The sequence below is a fragment of the Pseudomyrmex gracilis genome, unplaced genomic scaffold, assembly GCF_002006095.1.
Source record: "Pseudomyrmex gracilis isolate BER0280 unplaced genomic scaffold, ASM200609v1 scaffold_49, whole genome shotgun sequence".
Classification (NCBI taxonomy): Eukaryota; Metazoa; Arthropoda; class Insecta; order Hymenoptera; family Formicidae; genus Pseudomyrmex; species Pseudomyrmex gracilis.
The window spans coordinates 859,060-882,963 of NW_018020633.1; the positions used below are offsets into that span (position 1 = coordinate 859,060).

The following is a 23,904-nucleotide window of genomic DNA, read 5'->3' on the forward strand; positions in this document are numbered from 1 at the left end:
AAATCACCTTGGGACCACCCTCCAATCGCGTCTCGCCCATCGCCTTGCATATAGACAGTTACTAATGAGCCGACCCCATTTAATTAACCGTATATGGTTTCGATGCAACTGCCTGACTATTTCCCCGTTATGTACACACACACATGCGGTATTATCGCCGCGACACGCACAACTTCAACTAACAAATTTATTCCAACGCGAAGCGATATTTCATCGTCGACCGTTTTCTTGCGTCGACACATCTGTTCGATTTGTATCGTACGGTTCACGCCACAAATAGATATGAAAATTCGCTAGTAGTGGTACTTCGCTAATGGTAGAAACAGTTCCAGTGAAACTTAGTGTAATTCATCGTCAGGCGTTATCGGAAAATGAATTGCAAATCACTTCGCATGCGCCAAGTAATTTGTAGGCCCCCGCCAACGCTTCTAATCACGATTTTTCCGCACACAAAGGAATCGGTCAATGCTAATCTTTTTTTCCTAATTAAGCATTTATTAAAATAATCTCTCTCTTACTTGTTCTTTTAGCGTAGATTTATCATTAAAAAATAATTTAGTACGTTAAGTTTATATCAGTGTTAATGTTGTTTTGATAAATTTCGATTTTTTACATATTTCTAGAAATTTGTATAATTTGTAAAATTTATATACGCGTATTTGTTTAAAAAGATATATAAAAGGTACGTAAACATGTAAGGTTCGGTAAACACAACAAAAAATCAACATTACATACATAGAAAAGAGTAAGGGAATGATTATGTTTTTTTAAATGCGAGGATCTCGAGAGCCTCCGTGGCGCAATCGGCTAGCGCGTTCGGCTGTTAACCGAAAGGTTGGTGGTTCGAGCCCACCCGGGGGCGTTATTTTTTTATATTTTTATAAGTTTGAAATTTTTACACCGAATTGTATATCATAATCATGGTTTATCGTATAAATTATTTAAAACTTCTATAAATTTTAGAATTTTTGTAAAAATAAATTGTAAATACTAATAAATTTATAAAATATAAAAAAGATTTCTAAAGAAATGTACAAAATGATAAAATTTAAGTATGTATTTACATGACCTTGTGATATTTATATTAGTATATTTTGAATAAGTTATGTATAACAAATATGTTTTCACAAATGTGTGTGATATTCTTTTCGCGAAGTTATAAAAAAATAGATTCCTAATACTTCAAGTAAACTGTAATAATAAATATATGATTCATTTACGCTAAAGAAATAGTACGTACAATTTATTTTTAAAATCAAAGTATGCGTAAATTTTTTGTAGCATTTCGTGTTCACGGATATACGATAAATACTCACCAGTCCTCAACGGCGCCGTGGCTTAGTTGGTTAAAGCGCCTGTCTAGTAAACAGGAGATCGAGGGTTCGAATCCCTCCGGGGCCTGGAAAAGGAAGTTGAATTTTTGCTTATTTTTTTTTTAACTTGCATGAAATATTTATTTTAAAATATATATATATCAGAAATAAAATATTTAAAATTAAGTTTTTTAACAATTTTATTTTACGTTATATACAAAAAAAAGTTGTATTTAAGAAGAGAGAAAAGAAACAGAGTAAGAAAGAGAGAAAGAAAATGAAGATTGCATGAGACAAAGAAAGAAAATAGAGAAAAACAGAAAAAAAAAAAGATTATTTGGAACGATCTGTCTCATCGATATAATATTTATAATAATCTCAAACATTTGCGTAAATAAGTGCATTTGCTTACTTGTAATATTCACAATCTCCAATAAAGAATATGTATGCGTCTTTAGTTCACTTCTATTCGCGCGAAAATACTTGCTCTTTATTTGTTACGATTTCGACGATAATTATAATATTACAACATTTGTGACTCGTTAATGCAAAGCAAACTATTCCCGTGAAATCACTTGTATCGTTTGTATCTCGTGGTAAATAAAGAAACCGAAATGTGCGCGCGCGAGACGATTGTTTTGCAAGGTCATTGCGGCGCGAAGTTTGTTGATACAGGGGTGGCAACTGTCGCGCGTGGCAGCAGCGCGTCTGGTGTCGTAACAGCTGCGTGCACACACATAACGTTCTAACCTCGTGTCGTCGTTCGCGCACGGCAGAATGATATCGTGTACTGACAAGTATAACTTGAACGAGAAACGGTTGTTTAAGGACATCAAAGCTAGTTTGGCATGCGGGGCTAAGGAGACGCGGAACGTTCTTGAAATTCGTGAAAATGTGCTGTACGTGTGCCATCAGAATGCCGACGAGTGCCGTGTGCTCACGTTCAACGTCGCAGCGGTTCGTGACAAGCTCGACGAAGACGTTCTATATCAGGTAATTACTTTTAACGATTATTTCGCATTACGTGCATGCTCGTGCTTTGCGAGATATAGTTTCGATCGAATGTGTGTGAGAGAAACGGCGCCGAGTTGCCACAAGCACATCGTGCAACCTAACCTAACTTTAACAATGCCCGCGCGTCAGCTGGTAACGCGTGCGCCGTTCTTCGCACGTTGCTCTTGCGGATGATAGATAACTTTGTCTCGTTCAATGTGTACATGCTTACAGTTTCTTTATACATTTTAACTTTTACAAAATAGAGGATATAAAAATAAGACAAATAGTTTTATTATATATTCACATAGAACATTTATTAAAATTTATTATTAATTTTAACATTGTTTACGTAAGGCATTATTGCACGCTTGTGCTACTTCTGTAGCGTCATATGTATATTATGTTTACACTTTTCTACATTTAATATACAAATATAGAAAACAGTATTAGTTATTTAGTTAAAATAATGACGTGTGTATGTGTAAAGCATATTTTTTTGTTATTCTTTATTTTAAACACACGAATGTTTTACGCCAAAATATTCAATTTAAATTGTATCAGAATGTTTTTTTTTAATTTAATTTCTTTCTTTTTTTTTTGAATTACATCTTATATTGTATATTATTATCGTAAATATTTTGAAGAGACTTATACGAATTTATTTAATTTTTATGTCATTAATTTTTTGTATATACGCAAAAGTATTTACGCAATGTTGTTGTTAGAGATCGATAAAAATTTAGAAAACAATTGAGAGGAAAGACAAGAAATTGTTTCCTTGAAGTTGGAAGCCGAAGGTTAGTCGCCCGCGCGTTTTAACGGCACACTTGCGGGAAATGATTGCGCGGTAAATGAAAGGGAAGCAGAATCGCGGCGAGAATGGTCAGGCGGCACGTTTCGTTCTCGCTGGTGCTTTTATTTCATTTCAATGGCACCGTGGGATCAGCGGGTACGTTAATGCCTCGGCGCGCGCGCGAGCGCAAAAGAGCGGCCAGGGGATAATTTATAGGAAATGGGTTGTTCGACGCTCCGGAGTAATTTAATTAAAATAAATGTTCGCGCCGCGGAGAAGCGTTTGCCCACACGGACGGACCCGCGGTTCCACGACTGCGAATAAAATGCAAATTCAGACCCTTCATCGGGGAAAGGGTCATGCGTACGCGCACACGTATATAGGTTGGATAGATAAAGGTACCCGCGAGAGCGGCGAGGAGGAGAAGAGAGGTAAGTGCGGTCTCGGAGGGTTCTGGCGGTCTCTCGGTACCGATCGTCGCTCGTTCATCCGTTGATTCGATAAGCCTTGTATTCGCTTAATTTCACTCAGCTGTCGTTTTAATATAACGCGTTGACACAATTTTTCATTCGCTTTGTCGATTCAAATCGTTATCAAGATCAGCAAGAGCGACTCATCACTGTTCGAAATTAGAAATCGATTAAAATATCGAACGTTCCTTGGGTGGTTACACATGAGGATAACAAAGTTGATACGCGATAGAGATGAGACAATTTTATCATTTTTTCCTCCCTCCGGCGGACTCCCTCGAGAGGCGTCTCGATTGCGTTAAACGACGTCGACGACACGGCGCGTCGCGTCGTGGAGACCACTTTGCGCTACCGGGCTGTATGCGCTCGGGCCTGGCTGAAATATCGGTCGTAAATAATAAAAGTTAGCGAGGTTCCTCTCTGGCGCGCACGCCGGGACTTTAAACCGGAAGATAGGTGTCGCAGGATACGGACGAGGGCGGCGGTGGGCAAAAGTGGCGGAGGGTCGGGGAACGGCGGTGTGGCGCGGGACGGAGACAAAGACGCGCCATTGTCAACCGCTCCGCCATCGGAACCGCCATCCGCCGCGGGAAACTTTGAATCATTTTTATTGCATAGAGTTATCTTTGTTACCAGCGGAACGAACGTCTAAACGCGCCCTCTCTTTCTCTCCCTCTCCCGCGGATGTATCACTCTCTCGGTCTTTCTCTCTTTCTCTTTCTCTCGCGCCTTTCGCCAGGTCATTCCCGGCCCTCGCGTCCTTCGCGTCCTCGCCTTCCTGCCGGTTACGCTCTCTTTCCCTTTTTGCCCCGTCTCCGACGACCGGGCCGAGAGATAATACGAACGCGAAAGCGTTCACACCCCTTTGGCTGCCCAAATGGAATAAGTTCTTTAATTCGCGAATTTACCGCCGGGCAAACGAATCGCCCGCGCCCGTCGCCGAGATAATATTTCGGCGGACGAAAGAGAGGGCCACTTCTTGGCCGAACTTTTCATTTGCGGCGTTGTCTTCTTCAAGGACCTCGGTACTTCACAGCTGGAAACAAACGAGGGTTTTTTGTGGGTCGTTGAGTTACCGAGAATTCACTCAAAAGATTAAAATGCGTTTAAGATACAGACGATGCGACAATTTATATGTTCTTTGGGATGTGATATTTTGTGAAATAATAAGCTTTTGTGATGACCCATTATTTTTCAATGTTTTTCTCTGTTTTATATAAAATAACTTTCTTAACTTTAGAGATTAAAAAATAATTATAAACGTTAAAAGACAAAATATAGAAATACATATGTGTGAACGAAGTGTTTAATTAAAATTAAAATTTTTAAGAGTTTTTCGCGAAATCTTCCGTAATGCAGTTTTGCTTATATTATATCGTGTGTGATTCTTTATATCACATTTTTTTCGTCGAGCTATTCGCCGCGATTAAAAACATGAAGCGCAGACGATCGCAATCGCGACCGAGGTAAGAATTACTTCGATTTCGGAGCACGATGCCAACGGGTCTCTACGTGAGGCTTTTTCTATATGCCTCGCGACGTATAAAAGGGACAATCTTATCTAAATTAAAAGCCGGACTCGCGCCGCGACGGTCGAGGGTCAGTGGCGCGAACAAAATAGAAAATTTCGGGCAAATTCCTACCGCCGCCGCCGCCACCGCCGTCGTCGTCGTCGTCGTCGTCCCCCTTCTCTTCCTCACTCCATCCGCCGCCTTCGTCTCAGGAACGGAGCGGAATATCGCGTAATAAGCGAAATCCTGTGGACGATAATTAAAAAGTAATTTTACGGTGACATTTGTAACTGCGGACCCGCCTACCCGCCGTCGGTGGTAAATACACGTGGAGCCACGCATTCTATGTGTACACAAGCAATAACTACAACGCACGCGTATACCTACACGTGTGCGTGCACGTACGTCTGAACGTTCCCGCGGTCAGATTCGCGCGTATAAGCAAACGCGGGGGTGGTTCCCGGCGGTTCCTGGCCGGGTTAGGCGCCGCGCAACGTGGAAGTATACGAGGAGGTACCTAGAGCAATAAAATTCACGGGAAGTGTTTTACATCGGGTGGCGCGCGTAGCTCTCTGTATACGCTGGATATGGCGGGAGGGAGGCGGGAGGGTGGAAAGAGAGAGAGAGAGAGAGAAACGAGGGAGGCTCGACGAATTCAGTAAGTGGCGGACAATGGCTTTTGTGGTAGACATCGGCCGTCCTACCTCCGCGCTCATCCCTCTTCCCAGCATTCGTATTTCGTACCGCCGCCTGCATGGATACATTTTCCCTCCCACGTACCCTTCCGTACTGTGTCTTTCTTTCTCTCCCTTTACCGCGTCTGTTCGAGCACTCGAAGCGTCACGCCGCCAGAGATGCGGAAAAAACGGTAACCCTATGTGAACTGGCAAAACTTTTCTCTTTCTCTCTCGACTCATTTATTAATAGATATATATGTATATATACGCACACCCTCGAGAGCTTCGGAGAGATAATCGCGCTGCATTACCAATGAAATGTGCGCTGCTAATGTCCCAATTGAGAATGTGTCGAGCAATAAATATATATATATATGTAAGCAATAATTAGACGATAAAAATGTTTTACTGTGGGAATTGTTGATGTTGTTTCTGTACTTTAATTACTTGTTATAAGCAAGATATACGTGGGAAGAAGAGGTCGTAAAAATTATTTGACATCAGAAATGGAATTTAATGAGTCGTCAAGAAGACGCTTAAACCAGAATTGCCGATGTTATTGGACGTCCAAGGCGGAAGCAAGGCCGCCGTGGTACATTCAATATACACAAAGATGTAAGAGTGCGAATGTGTGTCTCGTGTACTGGTGAAGTGGCACCTTTATCTCTCGCAGCCGCGAAGTCGTATACAAGAACGACGGTGGTCCATTGTCAAAGCCGCCCGTTAAAATACGGAATACGCCCTTAGTCTTGAAAGGAACCGGGCGTCCATTATCGCCACGTGTATAGCCTATGAGCTGTGAAAGGGCTGCGAGGTTCCCGCAATGACAATAATTCCGCGCTAATAACCCCTCGCAGAGACTTCTCCGAACAGCCCTTGTGATAACGCGGTAGCGTGTCTTTGTAACCCGACTGGCCGCGTCCAAGGACCGACATCAACAAAAGCCGAGCGATCATCGAGCCCTTGGAACCCATAATCTCTAAAGATATCTTCAGAATTTGGTTCTCCGTAACTTCCTTAGATCACTTGCGCGAACTAGAGCAAGCTTATATACACACACACAATCAGTTGTGGAACATTAAATATCTGAATTTTTTCAAAATCCAGTTTACAATGTGATTGAAAAATTTATATTGATTTTCTAATAGGCGACATAAGAAATAATCGACGGTATAGTAAAATATTTTATTTTTTTTTTTTAACGACGAGTTTTTTTTCTTGTCGCGCAAATGATCGTCTCGATCGCCAAGCGTATCGAATCGTGTGTTCTAACGGATGAGGGTTGGCGAAGTGGATGGCTCTCGTTCCGCGGGAGGTGGCTTTGTCATCCGTGGGACGCCTTGGCGGGCTAATGCATTTCCTTTACAGTTTTAATGGGCATTCATAACTAAGTTTAATAATGCCCGTAGGAGGCGAGCCGTCGCGGTTGCATATCTAATAATTCCACGGCTCGCGCAGGAAGTGGCGCGCGGCACGGATTTTAGTGGCGGCTGCTCGAGTTCTCGAGACTCTCCTCGCACCATCCTCGGCTCCAAAGATATCCGTCCGATCTCTCTCTTTCTCCTTCCTTCTTTTTTGCGCAGCTTTCGGGGGGAGCACCGCTCTCGGCCTCGTATCTGAGTTCCGGCTTGAGCAAAAATAACTACGTGTGCTGTTTCACACCCGATTTTTTTCACTTGTATTATATCGCATATCTTTAAATATTTTTTTCTTCTATTTTGAGGAAAAATATAATTCGATGACATAACTAGTGAAATAAAGTCGTAAAGAGGATCGAGATATCTTCCGACCGTCGTCTTTCTCGTTACTCAATCGTAGAATCCGATGGAAACAATGAAATTGTAATTCCCGGCAGCGAACTCGGGCGGAATTACCAAGCTATTTCCATTTTATGTCCGATACATATCGCTCGGTAGCCGAAAGCCCATTTGAAACGCCTTAATCGCCATTGAATCACCGACGATGAAGACTTGCGGACAGAAGATCCTCGAGCACCTATAGCCACGGCAGGGAACGAACAAGGAGAGAGAGAGGAGGGCGGGAGGTGAGTTCCGGCCACGACAGTGGCATAATGGCGTCTTGGTAGTAGGACCGAGATATAAATCCCGGCGCCCCGTTATATGGCGTAACGCGCCATCTTAGCTCGGTCTTCGCCTCCTCTTCGCGAGCAACCGGAGGAGAAGGCGAAGTCAACGGCGCCGTCTCTAATAAATAATCCCGAGACAATGGACACTGTCCAAAACACGGCGGATCTTACGCCTTTAACTTGGGTACCAAGTCTCAACCCTTGCCCGCGATTCTCGCACCAACCTCCTTGTCGTGTCCCCCTTTTCTTCGGGGCTCTCGCTGCTTCGTTCTCTCTAGACGACGACCCGGCCATCCCTCCCCCCGCGAACGACGCCGCCGACAACGAATTCACACTTCTCCTCCTCTTTCTTCTCCTCCTCCTTCCTCCCCCTGAAAGCAACCATCGTCTCTCGCACCCCGCTGCTACGGCCTTCTCGAATTATAATGTTTGTTTCTAACAAATTACCATGATAATGCCTGGCGTCGCGCGGCGAAACCGTGTCTTCGGTGGCACACTTAAATTACAACGACTACGAGTACGCGAGTGTCGGCAGTCGTCGTCGCTGAGGAACCACGGCGACGTCGTCGTCGTCGTCGGCGGCAGCGGCAACGGCGGGGATGGAGAACTCCTAGCGGGTAGTTGTAATGTTAATTAGCCACTTACCTAACCGTACACCCGTAGACAATCGGACTCCTTTCTCGAGGTATTCCGAAGTTTCGTATCCTCGACCGCTCGCGCGCGGCAAAGGGGAAGATTTAGGGGCCGACACGAACGCGGGGTTACCGTTATGTGTGATATTCGCGCACCGATAGGAAAGTTTATGCTTCCGGCGGTATTCACGGCGCTGTCCCTCTATTTTTTCGCGCCTTCTTTTATCGCGCGCGATTGTTCAGTAAACAATTCGATAAAACAAAAAAATTATTACGCAAACAAAACGACACGTACGCGACATGAAAATTGATTTTTATTACAATAGTAGTAAATTGTTTAGTCACTTCACAATTTTACGTGTTATCAATTAGTAAATCTCACAAACTTAATACGCGTGCCGATACAAGACAACTTGCTGCTCTCCAGTAAAAAAGTAGGGAAAAAAATAGCGCATTGTTCTCCTCGAGTTGCAGCGCATTTACGAGAGCTGTCTTGTTCGCCGTTACATTGCGGGCACATTTGAGTGAGCTGATTTAAGTTCCACGCCTGATATGACAAAGCGTTATTACAACCCGCGCGTAGGAACACGCGTTAAATCAGAAGTCAACGCGAGGAAATTCTGTCCTACCGGTCCGGAACATGTATGCTAACATCACCGTATTCGTTGGCGCGCGCGCGCATAAAAATTATGTCAGCTCCTACGAGCGGGGCCGCGCGAACCAGCGCTAGTAATATACTTTCTACGTTTCGTCGGCGGACACTCCTATTATGCGGCGAGAACTGCATGCGGACTGCGAAGGTGATAAAGTTTATCTCCCTATGATGTAATAAAGCCAATTAAAACAACAATAAACCTAAACGTGGAGATAATAATAAATCATTAATTAACAATAACAATTATTGCAACGCGTATATCAATTATGTAATGTAAACAATATGTTCATGTTGTATACTTAGTAATTATTATTGTGCTCTTGTATGTGTCGAGGTCTTTTACAGTATTTTAATTTACAAGTTTGAGAGAGCTTTTTGCAAAATATATTTTATATTTATTTTCAAAAATCGTGCCTAATGTGTGGCCGCGTGTTCTGACTGCGGTAACGATCGTGATAACGCGTAGTCCGTAGAAACGAACGAGGAATGATAGGGGATTCCGAAAAAAAATTGTCGACCGTAATTTTTTCACGCAACGTTGTTGCCGCGGTGAGGTTTTTGATCGCCCTCGGTGGGAAAAAAACCGGGCGTTAAAATATTTTTTCCGCGTGACAACGTAACGCCACCAGAAATATAATTAGCGCTTGTGCAACAACGGCGAAAAGAAGAACAGGGAAAATAGGAGTTGTTTTTTTTTTTTTTTTTTTTTTTCGACGATTGAGCACAGGAATCACTAAATTCGGTGATAGAATCGATACAAATTGTTTTCCGTGTAAATCTTCATTTGACAAAACCAGGTTAAGTGTAAAATATTTTACCAGAGATACACAAAACGCACGTGATTATATATCGGTTTTAGTGTCTGAAAATTGTATTAGTGCAGTCGATATTATTTTACTCTCTAATTTCGAAACGAATAACGACCGTATATCCCGAGGTTGAAAATTTCAAATCTCCATCGAGACCGGAAAATATCATTAAAATATTCATACCGCCGCATAAATACACCGGAATATTGATAAATGGTTAGCCGAAACGACCGCTTTCATTATCCTCTCTGACTCGAAAAAGCCCACCTGGTTAAAGCGTGCTGTTTTACACGTTGAAATCATAAAACGTTGACTGCATCCGGCGAATAAACGTGTAACGCTCGTAATAGCGACAAAGTCGACAAAGTTGACTGCTTTATCGACACGGTTTTATTGGGAAGGCTACGTGTCATACACTGCCGAGGTTTTATTAGAAATCCGCGCGCAACAATGTGCGCACTAAACTTTTTCAATACGAACTAGCGCAATATTTGTATATGTAAAATCCCGCGACAATTTAAAAAAAAAAAAAAAAACAAGAAAAAACAAGTATAACAGCGTTTTGCGTTTCATTTCAACTATGCATTTTCATTGTCTTTAATCTTTTCGATAAGCAAGATTAGTATGGCAGTTAACGCGACGACTAGCGAATAAGCGCGATACGATATAATTCGCAAAACCGAGTAGCGACTTATGAATGTGTAATTTTTAATCTGCCGCAACGACTCTAACAACGAATATGACAACGGTCTACAGCGAACGAGCTTTTAATTTATTGATATGTTTTATGAGACACACACGAAGTAGCAACTCCGTTCAATTATTCACACAATTTTATTTCGTTCGTGTCCAATGTAGATGCTAACTCTCGTAGCAACGACGCAATATTTTCATTAATATTATTTTTAATCTCTAGAATGAATAACATGAAGTAGCTTATGTAATCTTACGATTTCATTATTCGAATTGCGTGTCACCAAATTTCACCTCGACAATTGACATTTCGATCAGGACGCGAAAATGATCGCGAATTTTCGATTGGAGTCGAAATATATATCCGTTTTTCGCAATATAAAATCGCCAAAACGCGAGAGGCGAGAGCGCGTATATACCAAGAAAACTTGGCGGGAAAAATGTTAAAAGAATAAGAAGAGGACGAAAATTGAAGCGGATGGAGGAAGGAACGAGCGAACGTCTGGCTCGGCCCTCGAGCAGTAAATCTAGAAACGGTGTTACGGGGCGGCCCCGGAGATAATGCGCAATCATTTCGGAATGGAAATTAAAATCAGATGATGAATCCTAACGATGCCGTTTATTATTTTAATTTTCCGCGAAGGCCGCCGCCGACGCGGGCTACCGGCGGCCGCCGCCGCGCTGGTAACTCGAGTTCGAGACACTAAATTACCTTCCTATTAGCCGTATAATTACAAGATGGCCTCGGTAATTTCCGTTTATTCCGACTTCGTCTCGCCGAACGGTCGCTTTATATTTGCACGCGGTTGTGAGCGAGAACGCGTACGCGCGACCGTACCTACACGCCATATCGCGTTGATTGCCGGTAACCGCGTTTCGACCTGTGTTATTCGTCTGAAACGAACAGCAAATAAAGACGCGAAGGAAACGACGGTATTGACATCGGTATTGGCTTCACTTCTCCTCGTTGACGACGGCGCGAAGATCTCTCTCGTCGTTTTTCCTCGCGTTCTTCGGCGAGAAACTTTCTTTTCCCGTTGCGAGCTTTTAAACGCCAATAATCGGGACTTTTGCTTTTACGCCACGATAAGTCGCGGACTCGTGGTTGCCCTTCTCCGCGCGAATTTACATTCGGCGGTGACGTATAAACTTGCCGGAGAGTCGTTCTTTCCCTCTTTTCGCGCGAGGCGTATGCTGCCGGCAGCTTATTATAATGTAACTGTAACTTTTTATGTCGCTCGTAACTCCGATACAGCACGGCATCGCGTCTACGACGGGAGGCATCGCCATCGGTTTTCACCGGAGTTGCCGCGCGCACATTTGGGCAAACAAGCATTATTACCCTACAGCTACTCGCTCGCGACGTCTGTGCCGACGTTTGTGCACACGATTGGGAGCGGTTATGGCTTTCTATATAGGCGCGCGATTTATGCGAATCACTAGAGACTTCGCGCAGATAGCAACCGCAGCAGCAACAGTAGTATCCCGGTCTGTTTCGCGCAATATCGCGCGTGAAACTGTCAAAAATAAAAATAGAAACGCGGCTAAAATCATGTTGGACAAAGATACTCCGCCTACACGCTCGGTATCGCGAATTATATTTATTATGCGATATATACGTAATTTTACTCGAAGCGAATAAACCAGACAATTAAGTTTCCGAGCAAAAACGCACTTCTCAAGCATACATGGTTTCTCGTATTCATTAAGAATGGGGTTGGGGCTCAGACCCGATACATCTACTTTGTTCCTAACGTCCGGCTACTACGTGAATTCACCGAGCTGCTTTCACATACTTCCAAGATTACTTTTCTGTCCGCCGTGGAAAGTCGGGAGGGGAGGGAGAGGGTTGGTAATTAAAACCTCGAGTAGGTAAATAACGGACTGCTAGGCCAGTGCGCGGAGAAAACGCGAGTCTGTAGCCTTAAAAAGCGAGAGATCCTTAAAAACCCCGTCGGACCCCACGTCGGGGATCTGCCGCTATTTTTCGCGTTAATTTGAATTTCGTAATTAACCGGCTACGTATGAATTCTCCGGAGAATACATAAAGGGTCCTTCCTTTAATTTCCGCGAGGATTCGTTATAATGCCCGCCGCCCCCTTGCGCGGGTTGGGTCGGACGTGGATTTTCTGACCTCGAAGGGGACGCCCGGACGAAAGAAAAATGGAAGCCGAACGTTACAACTGGAATACCGTACTATGCGAGGTCAGAATTACATCTGTCATCATTACATGTTGATTTTTACATGATAATAAGTGCTTTGCAAATAAATCAACTTTTAAGTCGCATTCGATAACACATTGAAATGATTGATCTTGGAAATTACAACGTGAGAAATGCGTCGGGGATTTCGTCGACGTTGCGAAACAATGGGGTGCTTTTTTTAAGTGCTACGACTCTTCAAAAGAAATCGAAATCTTCTCGTAAAGTAATCATGCCGACTGTATTTACGTACAGGGGTCGGCATCGTGGGTGCAGGGATCCTATTATAATTACCGAGTATTTTTCTCGCGCAAGCCACCCCTGCAGTTGATTGATATTTTGTATTCAGGAGATAGCGTTGCCATTTTGCTTTTTAGGTGAAGTTTACTTCTGAGGCTTTGCCATCTTTGTTTCGTAAGAAAATTAAAAAATTTTAATTTGTGCGAAATTTTTAAATGTTTTCAAATTTTGCAATTACGCGGTGGTAATATTTATATGACGAATCTTATTTGCGCGAGAGCTCATGTTTCTTTTACACAGACGTGTAAAAAGAATTTTATTTTCAAGACATGACTCGATCGAGCCAACGAGATGGCACTCGGCTCGGGTATAAAACGCGTAGGAAGTTGGCGCGAATATCTCGAAAAGCGGAGAGTCCTTATAAACTCACGCCCCATTTCGCTGAAGGTTCATCTTTAATTTCTTCGCGTTTTTTCCCCTGTTCAGCGCCGCGCGCCACTCGACACTCTTTTAAATTCCACCCCGATCCCACCGTCTTCGGACTTTCCTTCCGAGGAGAAAGACAAACCACCCCTGCGTTACTGTTCGCTCATTTCTCCGGTTGTCTTACGGTGATTAACCACGGCTGCTAACTCCCACCCTCGTAACCACCTCCGGCTTGTTCTCCATCCTGGACCGTCCTCTCGTATCCCTTCCCATCACCTCTCGGTTCCTTCCCGTCGTAGTCACATTCTTAATATCGTCTTCTTAAGATATTTTTATAAGCGCAATGTTATAGAGAACTTATCTCTCGTCAAAAAGAACGCTAATGATAATTGGCACTTCACAATTTTTTTTTTTCAGATGATTTATCGTGCGAATTCTGAGAAATCGATAAAAAAAATGTCGGTTTTAGACATGTAAGATCCATTTTGTTTTCGCTTGATCTTTGTCTCGCGTTTCAGGATCCGGGCGTCGGTAGTCGCATTCTTAATATCGCCCTCTCAAGATTTTTAAGCGCCATTAGGGAAACTATATTGCCATTCTCCGCGCGGCGCTGTACCACCGCTGTGTCGACCAGGTCGTTGATGTCGACGTAGAGTGCGACGACGACGACGACGAAAGTGCGAGAAGAAGAGACGCGAGATCGCAGAATGCGAGCTCTCTCTCGGCTTCCGCTCAAATTACGTAAATAAATTTTCTTTATTTTTACAAGCGCGGCTCTCGTCTCGGCGAACGTGGCTCTTTGACGGTCGGGGTAGGGAGTTGAATATCGTAACTCGGCTGTTTTAATGACAGCGATATCGTACTTCACCTAGTGTTACTAACAAGATGATAGCCTATAACTCCGTTTATTGCAAATACGATTCTTGATCATCGAATTAGCTAATTTACTAATTTCGTGCTTTGCGCAATATATTAAAAAAATGGAGGAAATAAATACAAAATATTTTGCTCTGGGTTTTTTTTTTTCATGATAGCTCGACAAACGCGCGCGATTATCTTGTTGTTATTTAAGATATCTATGTATCTTTAGCATTCAATTCCGGGCGAAAAGTGAAAAAAACGTGGTAAACGCTCGAAATGTCTCGATTTAATTATCGCCCTCGCTGCGAAGTTACAGCCTTATTTATCGCGCGAAATAAGGGACCGAAGGAAAGCGGAACAGAGCCGGCTTACTACTTAAAATGTACAAATCCGACTGTCAACCTCCTGTCGGGCTTTTCAACCCTCGTGCGACTTTTTTACTCACCACAAACGCAGCCACACCGACGTAGCGACGAAAGTTACGAAGTGCAAACGACATCACGCAGCTTTTAAATTAACATCGTGTGTATGAAAGATTCATCAAGCATTTAATGAAGCAAGAAATAATCGCAAGAGCGAAGAATTATTTATTAAATTATTTGTGTTACTCTCGCGTATTTTTACGTGTAAACGTTTCTGTTACGCGTAGGTGCAATATATACGCACATATACAAAATCTTTGTTATTTAGATTAAATGTTTTCGTGAAAACTTTCACACACAGCGTATAATTTTTCCAACAACTGCAAGTAAAAATTGAAGTTGACGGAAAGGTGATTTTTACTTTGTTTTAATTTTTAATAAACTTAGCCAATTATTACACATCGTCGATATATCGCGCAATGTTGAAATGATTACGTTAAAAGAAATATCTAAGTGTTATACTGAGGTCTCTCTTTCCGGGACTTTCAATCCCGGTCTCTAGAGCGAATCGCGACAGTAGCCGAAAGGGTGAGTATATTTCATTGTAAGGTCACCCCAGAGTGCCGTTTTCACCCACGTAAGAGACTTCTTTTCGTCATTCCTGTTGCGCTTCTCCATTCTGCGTATACAATTGCCAATTCAATATGTCGGCGAGCACTGGGCGGGGACATCGCGCGGGGCTGAGAAGTCGAAGTACAAAATTGCAATGGCCCTTCGTCGCCCGAGGCGAAAATCAAATTACGAAAGCGACGATGCAGACGAAAGACGATTTGGTACGGCGCGAGGGTGCGTCTCTCCTTCGATGGGAAAAGATATTTAAGGAAGGAATATTTTATTAGTTTCGATTGAAATTTAAACGCGAAAAGTTCTTTCCGAACCCCCCTTTGAACCGTATACATTCTTACACGGTTGCTCGGAAACAGTAATTTATTGAATACTGTGGAACATTTCTATAATTTAAGTCTGTTTTAGGGAATCAAGCGTAATTTCACACGGAAATAATATTACGCACATTTGGCAATAATATATATATTTTTGCAGTTTAAAAAAATTACCTGCTCAGAATTTTTAACATTAAAATTCGAGCGTAAAAAATTTAATACGTGGCAAGGTTTACTTATTTTAATTTTTTTAAATTTTTTTTATATTTAATAAAGATGTAAAGATATATATAAAAAATTAGAGATATCGTTACATCCAATGGCTTAATGGTGAAACAAAATCATAATTTCTGACAGTGACAGAAAGTTCAATGCCTGACTCGACGAGGAAATTGATAGGAATCTTAATGGTGTTAAGACGACTCTTTCGCAATTAGACTTTTTAATTTTTATTAGCGACGTTCTCTCTTGTCCGCCTAAGCATATGCATAATGCCATGAATATTTTCGCCGTAACTCTGCCAACTTGTCTCCCAAGGAATTAACCCTTAAATTAGCAGTTAGCTCCAGCCTCAGACGTAAAGTCCCTGCGTCCCGGTAAATTAGAACCTCTCGTAGTCTGCTCCTGCTTCTCGCTCTTTCAGTCGTTTCTTCTTTCTCCCTCTTCTGGCCCGTCCATCGTTCGACCTTTTCTCTCTCTTCCAAAACTTTTCTTAAACGTCTTCGCCAACGTCACCCCCATGACACCTTCGCCAGAAATGCCAGCTTGACGCGCGACTTGATACTCCCTCTCCTTATCTTCGCTCCAACTTCCCGTTACTCTTCTCATAAATCGATTCTCGGTAAAAAAAAATAGTCAGATTCAACGATATCGCATTAACAGTATCTTAATTCGACAGATTTACATATAAGAGAAATATTATCGATTGCATATCGATGAATATTTCTTTTCTATTTATACTGTCACTGAATTCTTCATTCACATTGACGCGAAGTTCGCAAAATGGCCGGAAATGCGAATGCAATTCGCAGCCGTGATAGAGAGGAGATTTCAACGCCGCTCGAAGCCAACGAATCGAAGAGCGAAGCAACATCGACTGCCGGTTCGTCCAATCGAGAGCAGTCGAAGTCGCTTTTTCCTTGATGGCAGTTGTTTTTTTTTTCCTCGGCTTCACACGCGGCCATGTTAAGACACGCCAGCACGTGAACCAGTTTAAAGCTCCTGCAGAAATACGACGTGCAGCTCGACCAGTGAAACTTATTGCACTTCGTGCTCTCGCCCCGGCGCGGAGCTTCCGAGCTCGCTCGGTCCTGGGGCTTATTTAAGCCGGCTTCCTAAGTGCGCATACTAAATATGATAATATTGCAACGGCAAAAAACGTCAGCGGTATTTAGTCGCCTAATTAGGGGATCGTGACTCGTTTGCGAACGTTTCATTTCGTTGCTCTTCGCCTTCTTCCAACTGGCGTCCGCCACTATGTTTCGCCACTCGTACTTCTTCTTAATCCTCTTCTGCCATTTCTTCTGACAATAAGCGAAGTGACAAACAGACGACGTGATGCCATAAACTTTGAGAAAAGTTCCGTTGCCATTTCCGCGCGATGTACGATACATTTCGTACGCGGTAACGGAGATCGTGATTAAATATACAACAACAGTACAAATTTTATATTTATATTTATAAAATATTCTTATAATTTACAATGAAATGTGTTCACGCGCGCGCGATTTGCATTGCAACTTCTATTGGAAATAACGACGTATAAGACTTTCGAAGAAGCCATGAGAGACACGCGTATCTCTTATCGACGAAGTCATCGAATGAATAACATCGTTTTCTACGCCGCGATGGTCTAAAAATCATCGACAGTCATTACGCATTCAATTCAGGAAGCGTCGCAAAGTGAGCGAAAATGTTTGCGTCTTTCTGTTTGAATCCAAGAATCCCATCTTTACTTCTACGCAAAGATGCAAGGTGCATTGCGCACATGCAGCCGGGATTTCTTAACGAATCCGGGAGAGCCACTCGATGACTGGCCGATGGCACCGGTAAGGGGAACGATGACGAGAAGAGCCGAGACAGAGAAGGAGAAAGGATTTCCGCTCGTTACGAAGCGTTGCGCGAGAGAAAATAGCGCGGGGGGCGGCGGCCGGACCGGCGCGATGGACCTTGTGGGTGGTACCAGTTCGAATCCCGGGATGCTTCGTCGGGTTCGCACGCCCAACCCCCGTCCTAACCATCGCGGGGTGAGGTGTGCGGAATCGTCGGTGGCAGCGACGACGACGGCGGCGGCAGCGGCGGCGGCGGCGGCGGCAGTGGCCGTTTTCACCCCCACCGTACGAGACCGAAGTGGTTGCGCCTCCACTACCCCCGCAGCTTCGGCGTCGCCTTTACCCACCTCTGTGTTCACCCCTTCCTCACCTGCGAGAGGGAGAGACTCGCTCTCGTTTCGAGGCGCTAGTCCGGCGTTTTGTACGACTCGGTGAATCCACTTGCTCGACAGCCAGTCGAGTACGTAGCACAGCACGTCGTTTCTCGAGGTGGGGATGAAATTTACGATTGGAACGAATCCTGGCTCTCCGCTACTATCTCAACCGCGACCTGCGGCGGCGTCGGCACCAACGACGTACGCCGCGCTCACTCCCGAGGAAATAGAAACCCTGGGTCTTTTGTGCATTTTCGTAAATACATCACGCGTATACGTGTCCCCGGGGATCGGGGTTTTTGTATGAAAAATTTTGTTTACGCGATTTTTTTCCCTGACAATGCACAGCTAGATTGCAGATTTCCCATTCGGACACTCAGATGAAATCTACACACGTCCTTAGCAATATCTGTCCTTGTAATACCTTGTCTTAAAAATGTGTAATACTACGTATAACAATGCGAAATTACATTTCTCAGCATCTATTCAGAAATGCATATATTATAATTTATGCGAAATTATTTATTACATCATGGTAAATATTATTATCTTATCTGGAAGTGTTGCATAATACAAAGTACGGAATTATAATTAAATATTTATATCGTTTCTACGATATGTGTGTGCAAAAGTGCATTTCTGCATACATTGTAGAATAATTTTGAGTATATTTAAAATAGCTGATTAATGAAGATTAAAATTTATATTACAAGCCAAGAATATTATCATAATCAAATCAAGTACAACATAAATTATCGATATTTGAACATATATATATTGCGAGAAGAAATTAGAAAAGCATCCATTTATTTGCCAAGTATTGATTTCGTATTTTTCTTCTTTAAAAGAAACAAAAAAAAACATCCATCTAAAGATCGCGTAAGTCTTGTCTGTGATAAGGTTGTGTCTCGAATTAGACTGCTCGTGCTTGATCTGCCGGCAACCCATTCCCGGCAATCCCAAGTTACACACACACACACACACACACAGATCTAGAGGGGTAGCCATAGGTGACGTAGGTTTACGTCGGCCGATTCCCCTACTTATTGCGGGACGCGCGAGTTTACGTATGTACAGCAGCTCTTCACCGCGCGTGTCCAGGTATTCGCAAAGACGTGTGGTGGAGGAACGCGCGCTGTAGAGGACATCGACAAAATCATCCCTGCCGCGCACCCTCCTTTCCGCGTTCGTTCGTCCGCGCGCACTATTCCAGAGCATCCCAGGCGTCCCTTTGGCACGTCTCTCTCGCGTTTCTCTGTCTCTCTCGTTTTCCACCCACTCGAGCGGGGCTCACCTACCGCGAGAAGAGCGAAAAGGGGGTGGTTAGAGGGCAAGAGGACACGCGGAGGAGGTTGAGCGGGGTCGGACGAGGAGAGACGGGTGGAAGCCGCCCCGGCCGACATAGCCGTAATGATTTTGTTTTAAGGGCGTGTTTAATTATGAATCCGCATCCGGTTGAGGCTCCACCCCCCTTTGCACGGCGCACCACCAGCAGCGGCAGCAGCCCCCACGGGAGCTCGCGGGGAAGGGGGTGGTAGGGTACGCGGTGAAGAGAGCGCGGTAGAGAAGGAAGAGGCTGTTGCCGGCAGCTAGGTGGCCCTCTTTCGGTCTTAATTGCACCGTATATTACCCATGCGGTATTTCTAATTACTTATTTTTGCTCGGCCTTGCTCGCTCGGATGCTTCTAATATCTTTGGCAGGCCAGCTGCACGCATTTAATTGGCGCGTAACGAGCTGATGACGTGCTCTTTATTTCCCACCCTCACTTGAAACGGATGCTGCGTCTTCGAGACATTAACGCGAATATACACACCGAAAGCAAAATCGAGACCTTCTTGCGTGTGATTTTTGTGACCGCACAGGATACGTTAAGATTATTTCAAATTTTTTATACGGAAATTTCATTTGAGGTTATTCTTTTCTTAAAAGAACTTGTTTTAATTATTTATAATAATATGTATTATTTATTATATTCATATTTTATACTTTATGTGTTCTCACATGTGTTCGCACAAACGGGACCGACGTAATGTTTTCCGTATCATTTTCCGAGTTAAAGACTCGGTTCTTTTTTGAAACCGGGAGGGGGAAATATCGCTACAGATCCCGTATTCATCCATTCTCGCAAAAACATAGGGAAAAACACCTCGTTAATCTCAAAAGAGACGAAGAAGACAGTGTCGGACTGATGACACCGACTGTGAAAAACGAGCAGAATCGCCTGTTGTGACTTCGTGAGCCATTTCCCGGTTGTCGCTTTTGAGCGAATTTAACCGCGGTTAACCTCGCTCGGATTAATCTCAATCGCGCGTTCGCGAGAGCCACCTAAGCGCGATAAACCTTTCGCGCATCGCTCGCCGCGGTCCATGGCATTTACCGTCATCGTCTTGCAATTTTTTTTTTTTTTTTTTTTGCCTGCGTTCTTTCAACCGCCGTTTCGCGACTCTTTCACCACTCGACGCACGTTTGTTCCTATTGCCAAAGAGAGAGTGTCGTCGCCTGAACGTTTATAAGGAGCATCCATTTTCGCGACGGAGAATCATAATTGCGAGAAGATACACGCGGTATAAAATTTCAGTTGCAGCTACGAGCGGAAAGAAACGCCGTTTGAAACACGAGACCGACCGACTCCTCTTCCTTCGCCCCCGAGATTATCTTCCACGAGAGATTATCTTCTACATGTCTGGATTTGTATCTCTTTCTCTCTGCTGCGCCCTTTGCGGTATCACGACACTGAAAATCTACGTACGTTATCCGTGCAAGTATATCCCGGGGCGCGTAAAATGCACGCTTGACGGAAGATGTAAAACATCCGACTTTTAATAAAGTTTCATAAATATGTATCTCATGAAGTTTCCATAATGCTCGGACACGATTTAAAAAAAAAAAAAAAACCAATCTATATTTTTAAAATCCCAAGAAACGCACCGTCGTAGAAAAGTATTGCAAAACAATTTTTATAACAAAAATAAAACTTTATATAATATATACATCTATAAAGATAAAATATTTTGTTTGGTGAAATTCGCTAAACCCTCTCTCTCTCTCTCTATCTTTCTCGCGAATATACGCGCGGAGCGAAAAGAAGAGATGATAATTATTATACCGTCGCCATTTGCATTCTACATGACTAAGTTACCGAAATCCGGAATAACAAGAGCATGTAGCGCGGCATCTTCAGGCGGCTGGATTTCCCCCAGTCGCGCAACTTGCGGAAGATTACACCTACTGTCTCTTATTCCGCTGATGCAATCACCCCGACTCCTTCGCAATTCTCGCGAGCGAAGCATAATAATGTGGCCACATACTCGGCCTTTTGCTCGAGCTACGCGGGGTTCCGCAAGAGGGTGCGCGTTCATTCCGCGCCGTCCCGCGCGGACCGGTCATCCCGCCGGAGGACGACACAATTAAAATAGCTATGCTTACCAGCGCGGTACTAAGGGATGCGTCAGGAGGCACGGGGGGAGGTGCAGGAGAACGACGGTCCAGGAACGAGCAGCAGCAGTAGCAGCAGCAAGAGGAGGAAGAGGGTAGCACCCCGGGGGTACTCGCGGGAGGGTGCTGGTAAGTTCTTTCCGCTCGGCTGCAGGCAGAAAGGGAATTATTTTAATTGCGGACAGCCTCGGTCGACCAAACTCCACCCCGTGTTTCTGCTCCCTCTCTCCGCTCTTCCCTCGCCCTCTTTTCTTGTCCACGTGTGAGGCTCCTCACGCTGATTCTGTCTCTTTCTTCCGTCGCGTTTCTCGTACGTTATCTTTCTCCCGCCTCTTCTCTCTTTTACATTTCGTCGGAGAGCACATTCCATCCTCTGTCGCTGCTGCTGCTGCTGCTTTCTCGACTTGCACGTGTTCAAGTGCCTATCTCGTGCGCGTCTCACTCGGGTGTAGATCGTCAAGATCTTTTGTGTTGCGAGAAATTCAATCTCGAGACGAGTAATATATAAACTTTAAAATTATTACGATTGTATGATTGTTCGAACGTAATTATAAAACAACTACGCAAATCTTTAGAAAGATTTATATTTTTTATATTAATAATTAAAATAATTGCTTTATTCGCAATAGTAAACTGACACTTTTGTTAGAAAAAAAGATCACGTTTATTATTGCTCTTAAATGAGCAGTAATAATAATTATGTAAAAAAAAAACACGAACGATGCTCAGCGTTTATAAATCAGCGGGAGGATAACACCGTGGATCCCGTCGTTTGGTATCTAACGTAAACTAACGCCGTATGATGCCCCGAGTGCTCTTAAATCCTACACTTCCCCCGTGGGGTAAGTCCGGTCGGCGTGTACAAAGCCGGTGATTCGACCCGGCACGACCATCCCCGCTGAAAAAGGACGCGCTCGGAATATTGCACCCTCTTCAGTCGCAAACAACGTCGTGTCTCTTCTGACCCGATCCCCTCCGCCTTGAGTGTCGCGTCTTGCTGTCCCCCTGAAAGCAATAGCTGTACTAACGAAAGTGCCACCGCGATGACCGCCGTTAGCGAAACGACGCCGCAAGCGATTAGTGTCATGCGAGGGAGTAGGAGACACGTCTCCGTGATGCCTTAAACGATATATTTCGGAGTGACGGATAAAGTTACCTTCGACGGGGACTTCGCGATGAGATGACCGCGAAACAAAAAGAATATCGTAGCCCATCATTGAAGTGCAATTACAAACCAAGCGCTTAAACTGGAAAATTGAAGAGAACAAAAGCGCAGAAGAGTTTTATTGAAAATTGCATGTAGAAATATTAAATAACTTATAGAAAAATCGCGAGCGCGAAACACACACATAGGCGAATTGGACGCGCGAGGCAGCGAAGGGCCCTCGAATAATTCTCAAAGTCCAAGAGCGCGGGCGTCAAAAGGAACTCGGTGGAAAGTCGGCACTCGAGTTGAATCGCTACAAGCTAAGGAGCTTGCAGCGTTTGAAAGAGTCCATCCGGTAGCGCCTGGAGGGAGGAGGGTACACGCGGGTATTGCAGTTTTCGAGCGTCCGCTTCCGGTCGCGGGCCTATGAAGGGAACGTCGGCGCGGGGTCTCATTGTTAAAACGGGCGAGGCCCACATAGTCGGCGGCGTACGGATGCTGCGATGACGCAATTACCCACCGCGGGAAAATAATTAATAACAATTAATCTCTCGTGTATGGCAGCGGCCGGGCGCCACCGCCGCCGTTACCGTCCGCCCAGTAATTATGCCCGGATTATAAAGGTCGAGAGCCACCGCGCGCGAGCACTGAAGGGCTGTTCACTCGAACTGTTCACTTGGCATTTACACTTGCGAAACACCCCGCATCGCTCGAGGCCCCTACCTCGTTTCAGCAACCCACCCTCCACACATCCCTTTTCTCTCGCTCTCGCTCTCTTTCGTTCTTGTCATTTAACTCTTGCTGCTGCCACACTCGCATCAACCTCGCGCTGTTAGCCCACCTTTTGCACCGCGAGAACAATGAGGTGAACCACCCTCTTTGACCTCCCGTTGCATTCGTCGTCGAGAACCTTCCGGTCTTCGAACGGGGAACTTTTTTTGAAAATCGACTTCCTTCCTATGCGTCCTTTTTCGCGATTATTATTCGGGTTCTTATTCGCGTTTACTGACACATTGATATATTTTGAAATCTGTTACAATTTTAATCTTTCCCGTCCACATAATTTTGCGCAAATATTAGAAATTTAATATATCAGTAATTATATACAGACATATGTAGAGCGGTATATATATATATATGTATTCGTGTCGCGAATTGCACGCAAAATCTTCAACACAATAACACGTGACGAATCATTATTCTTTTACGCGACGGAGGGATAATTTCCT

The 23,904-nt window shown here is 44.0% G+C and overlaps 1 protein-coding gene and 2 non-coding genes across 3 annotated transcripts in view; all 3 read left to right on the forward strand.

Annotated features, from left to right (window-relative positions):
• Window positions 1-788: 788 nt before the first annotated feature.
• On the forward strand, window positions 789-862 carry Trnan-guu. The gene has a single exon. It is a non-coding gene; the product is annotated as a tRNA-Asn (tRNA).
• A 465-nt stretch (window positions 863-1,327) lies between these two features.
• Trnat-agu lies at window positions 1,328-1,401 on the forward strand. Its single transcript has one exon. It is a non-coding gene; the product is annotated as a tRNA-Thr (tRNA).
• Window positions 1,402-1,998: 597 nt separating this feature from the next.
• Window positions 1,999-23,904, forward strand: part of LOC109853492 — a gene marked incomplete at its 3' end in the record, with an annotated part of 40,673 nt that continues 18,767 nt past the window's right edge. Inside the window, exon 1 of the mRNA XM_020425671.1 lies at window positions 1,999-2,306. Coding sequence (XP_020281260.1) covers window positions 2,091-2,306 — 216 coding nt within the window. The remainder of the gene's footprint in view (window positions 2,307-23,904) is intronic.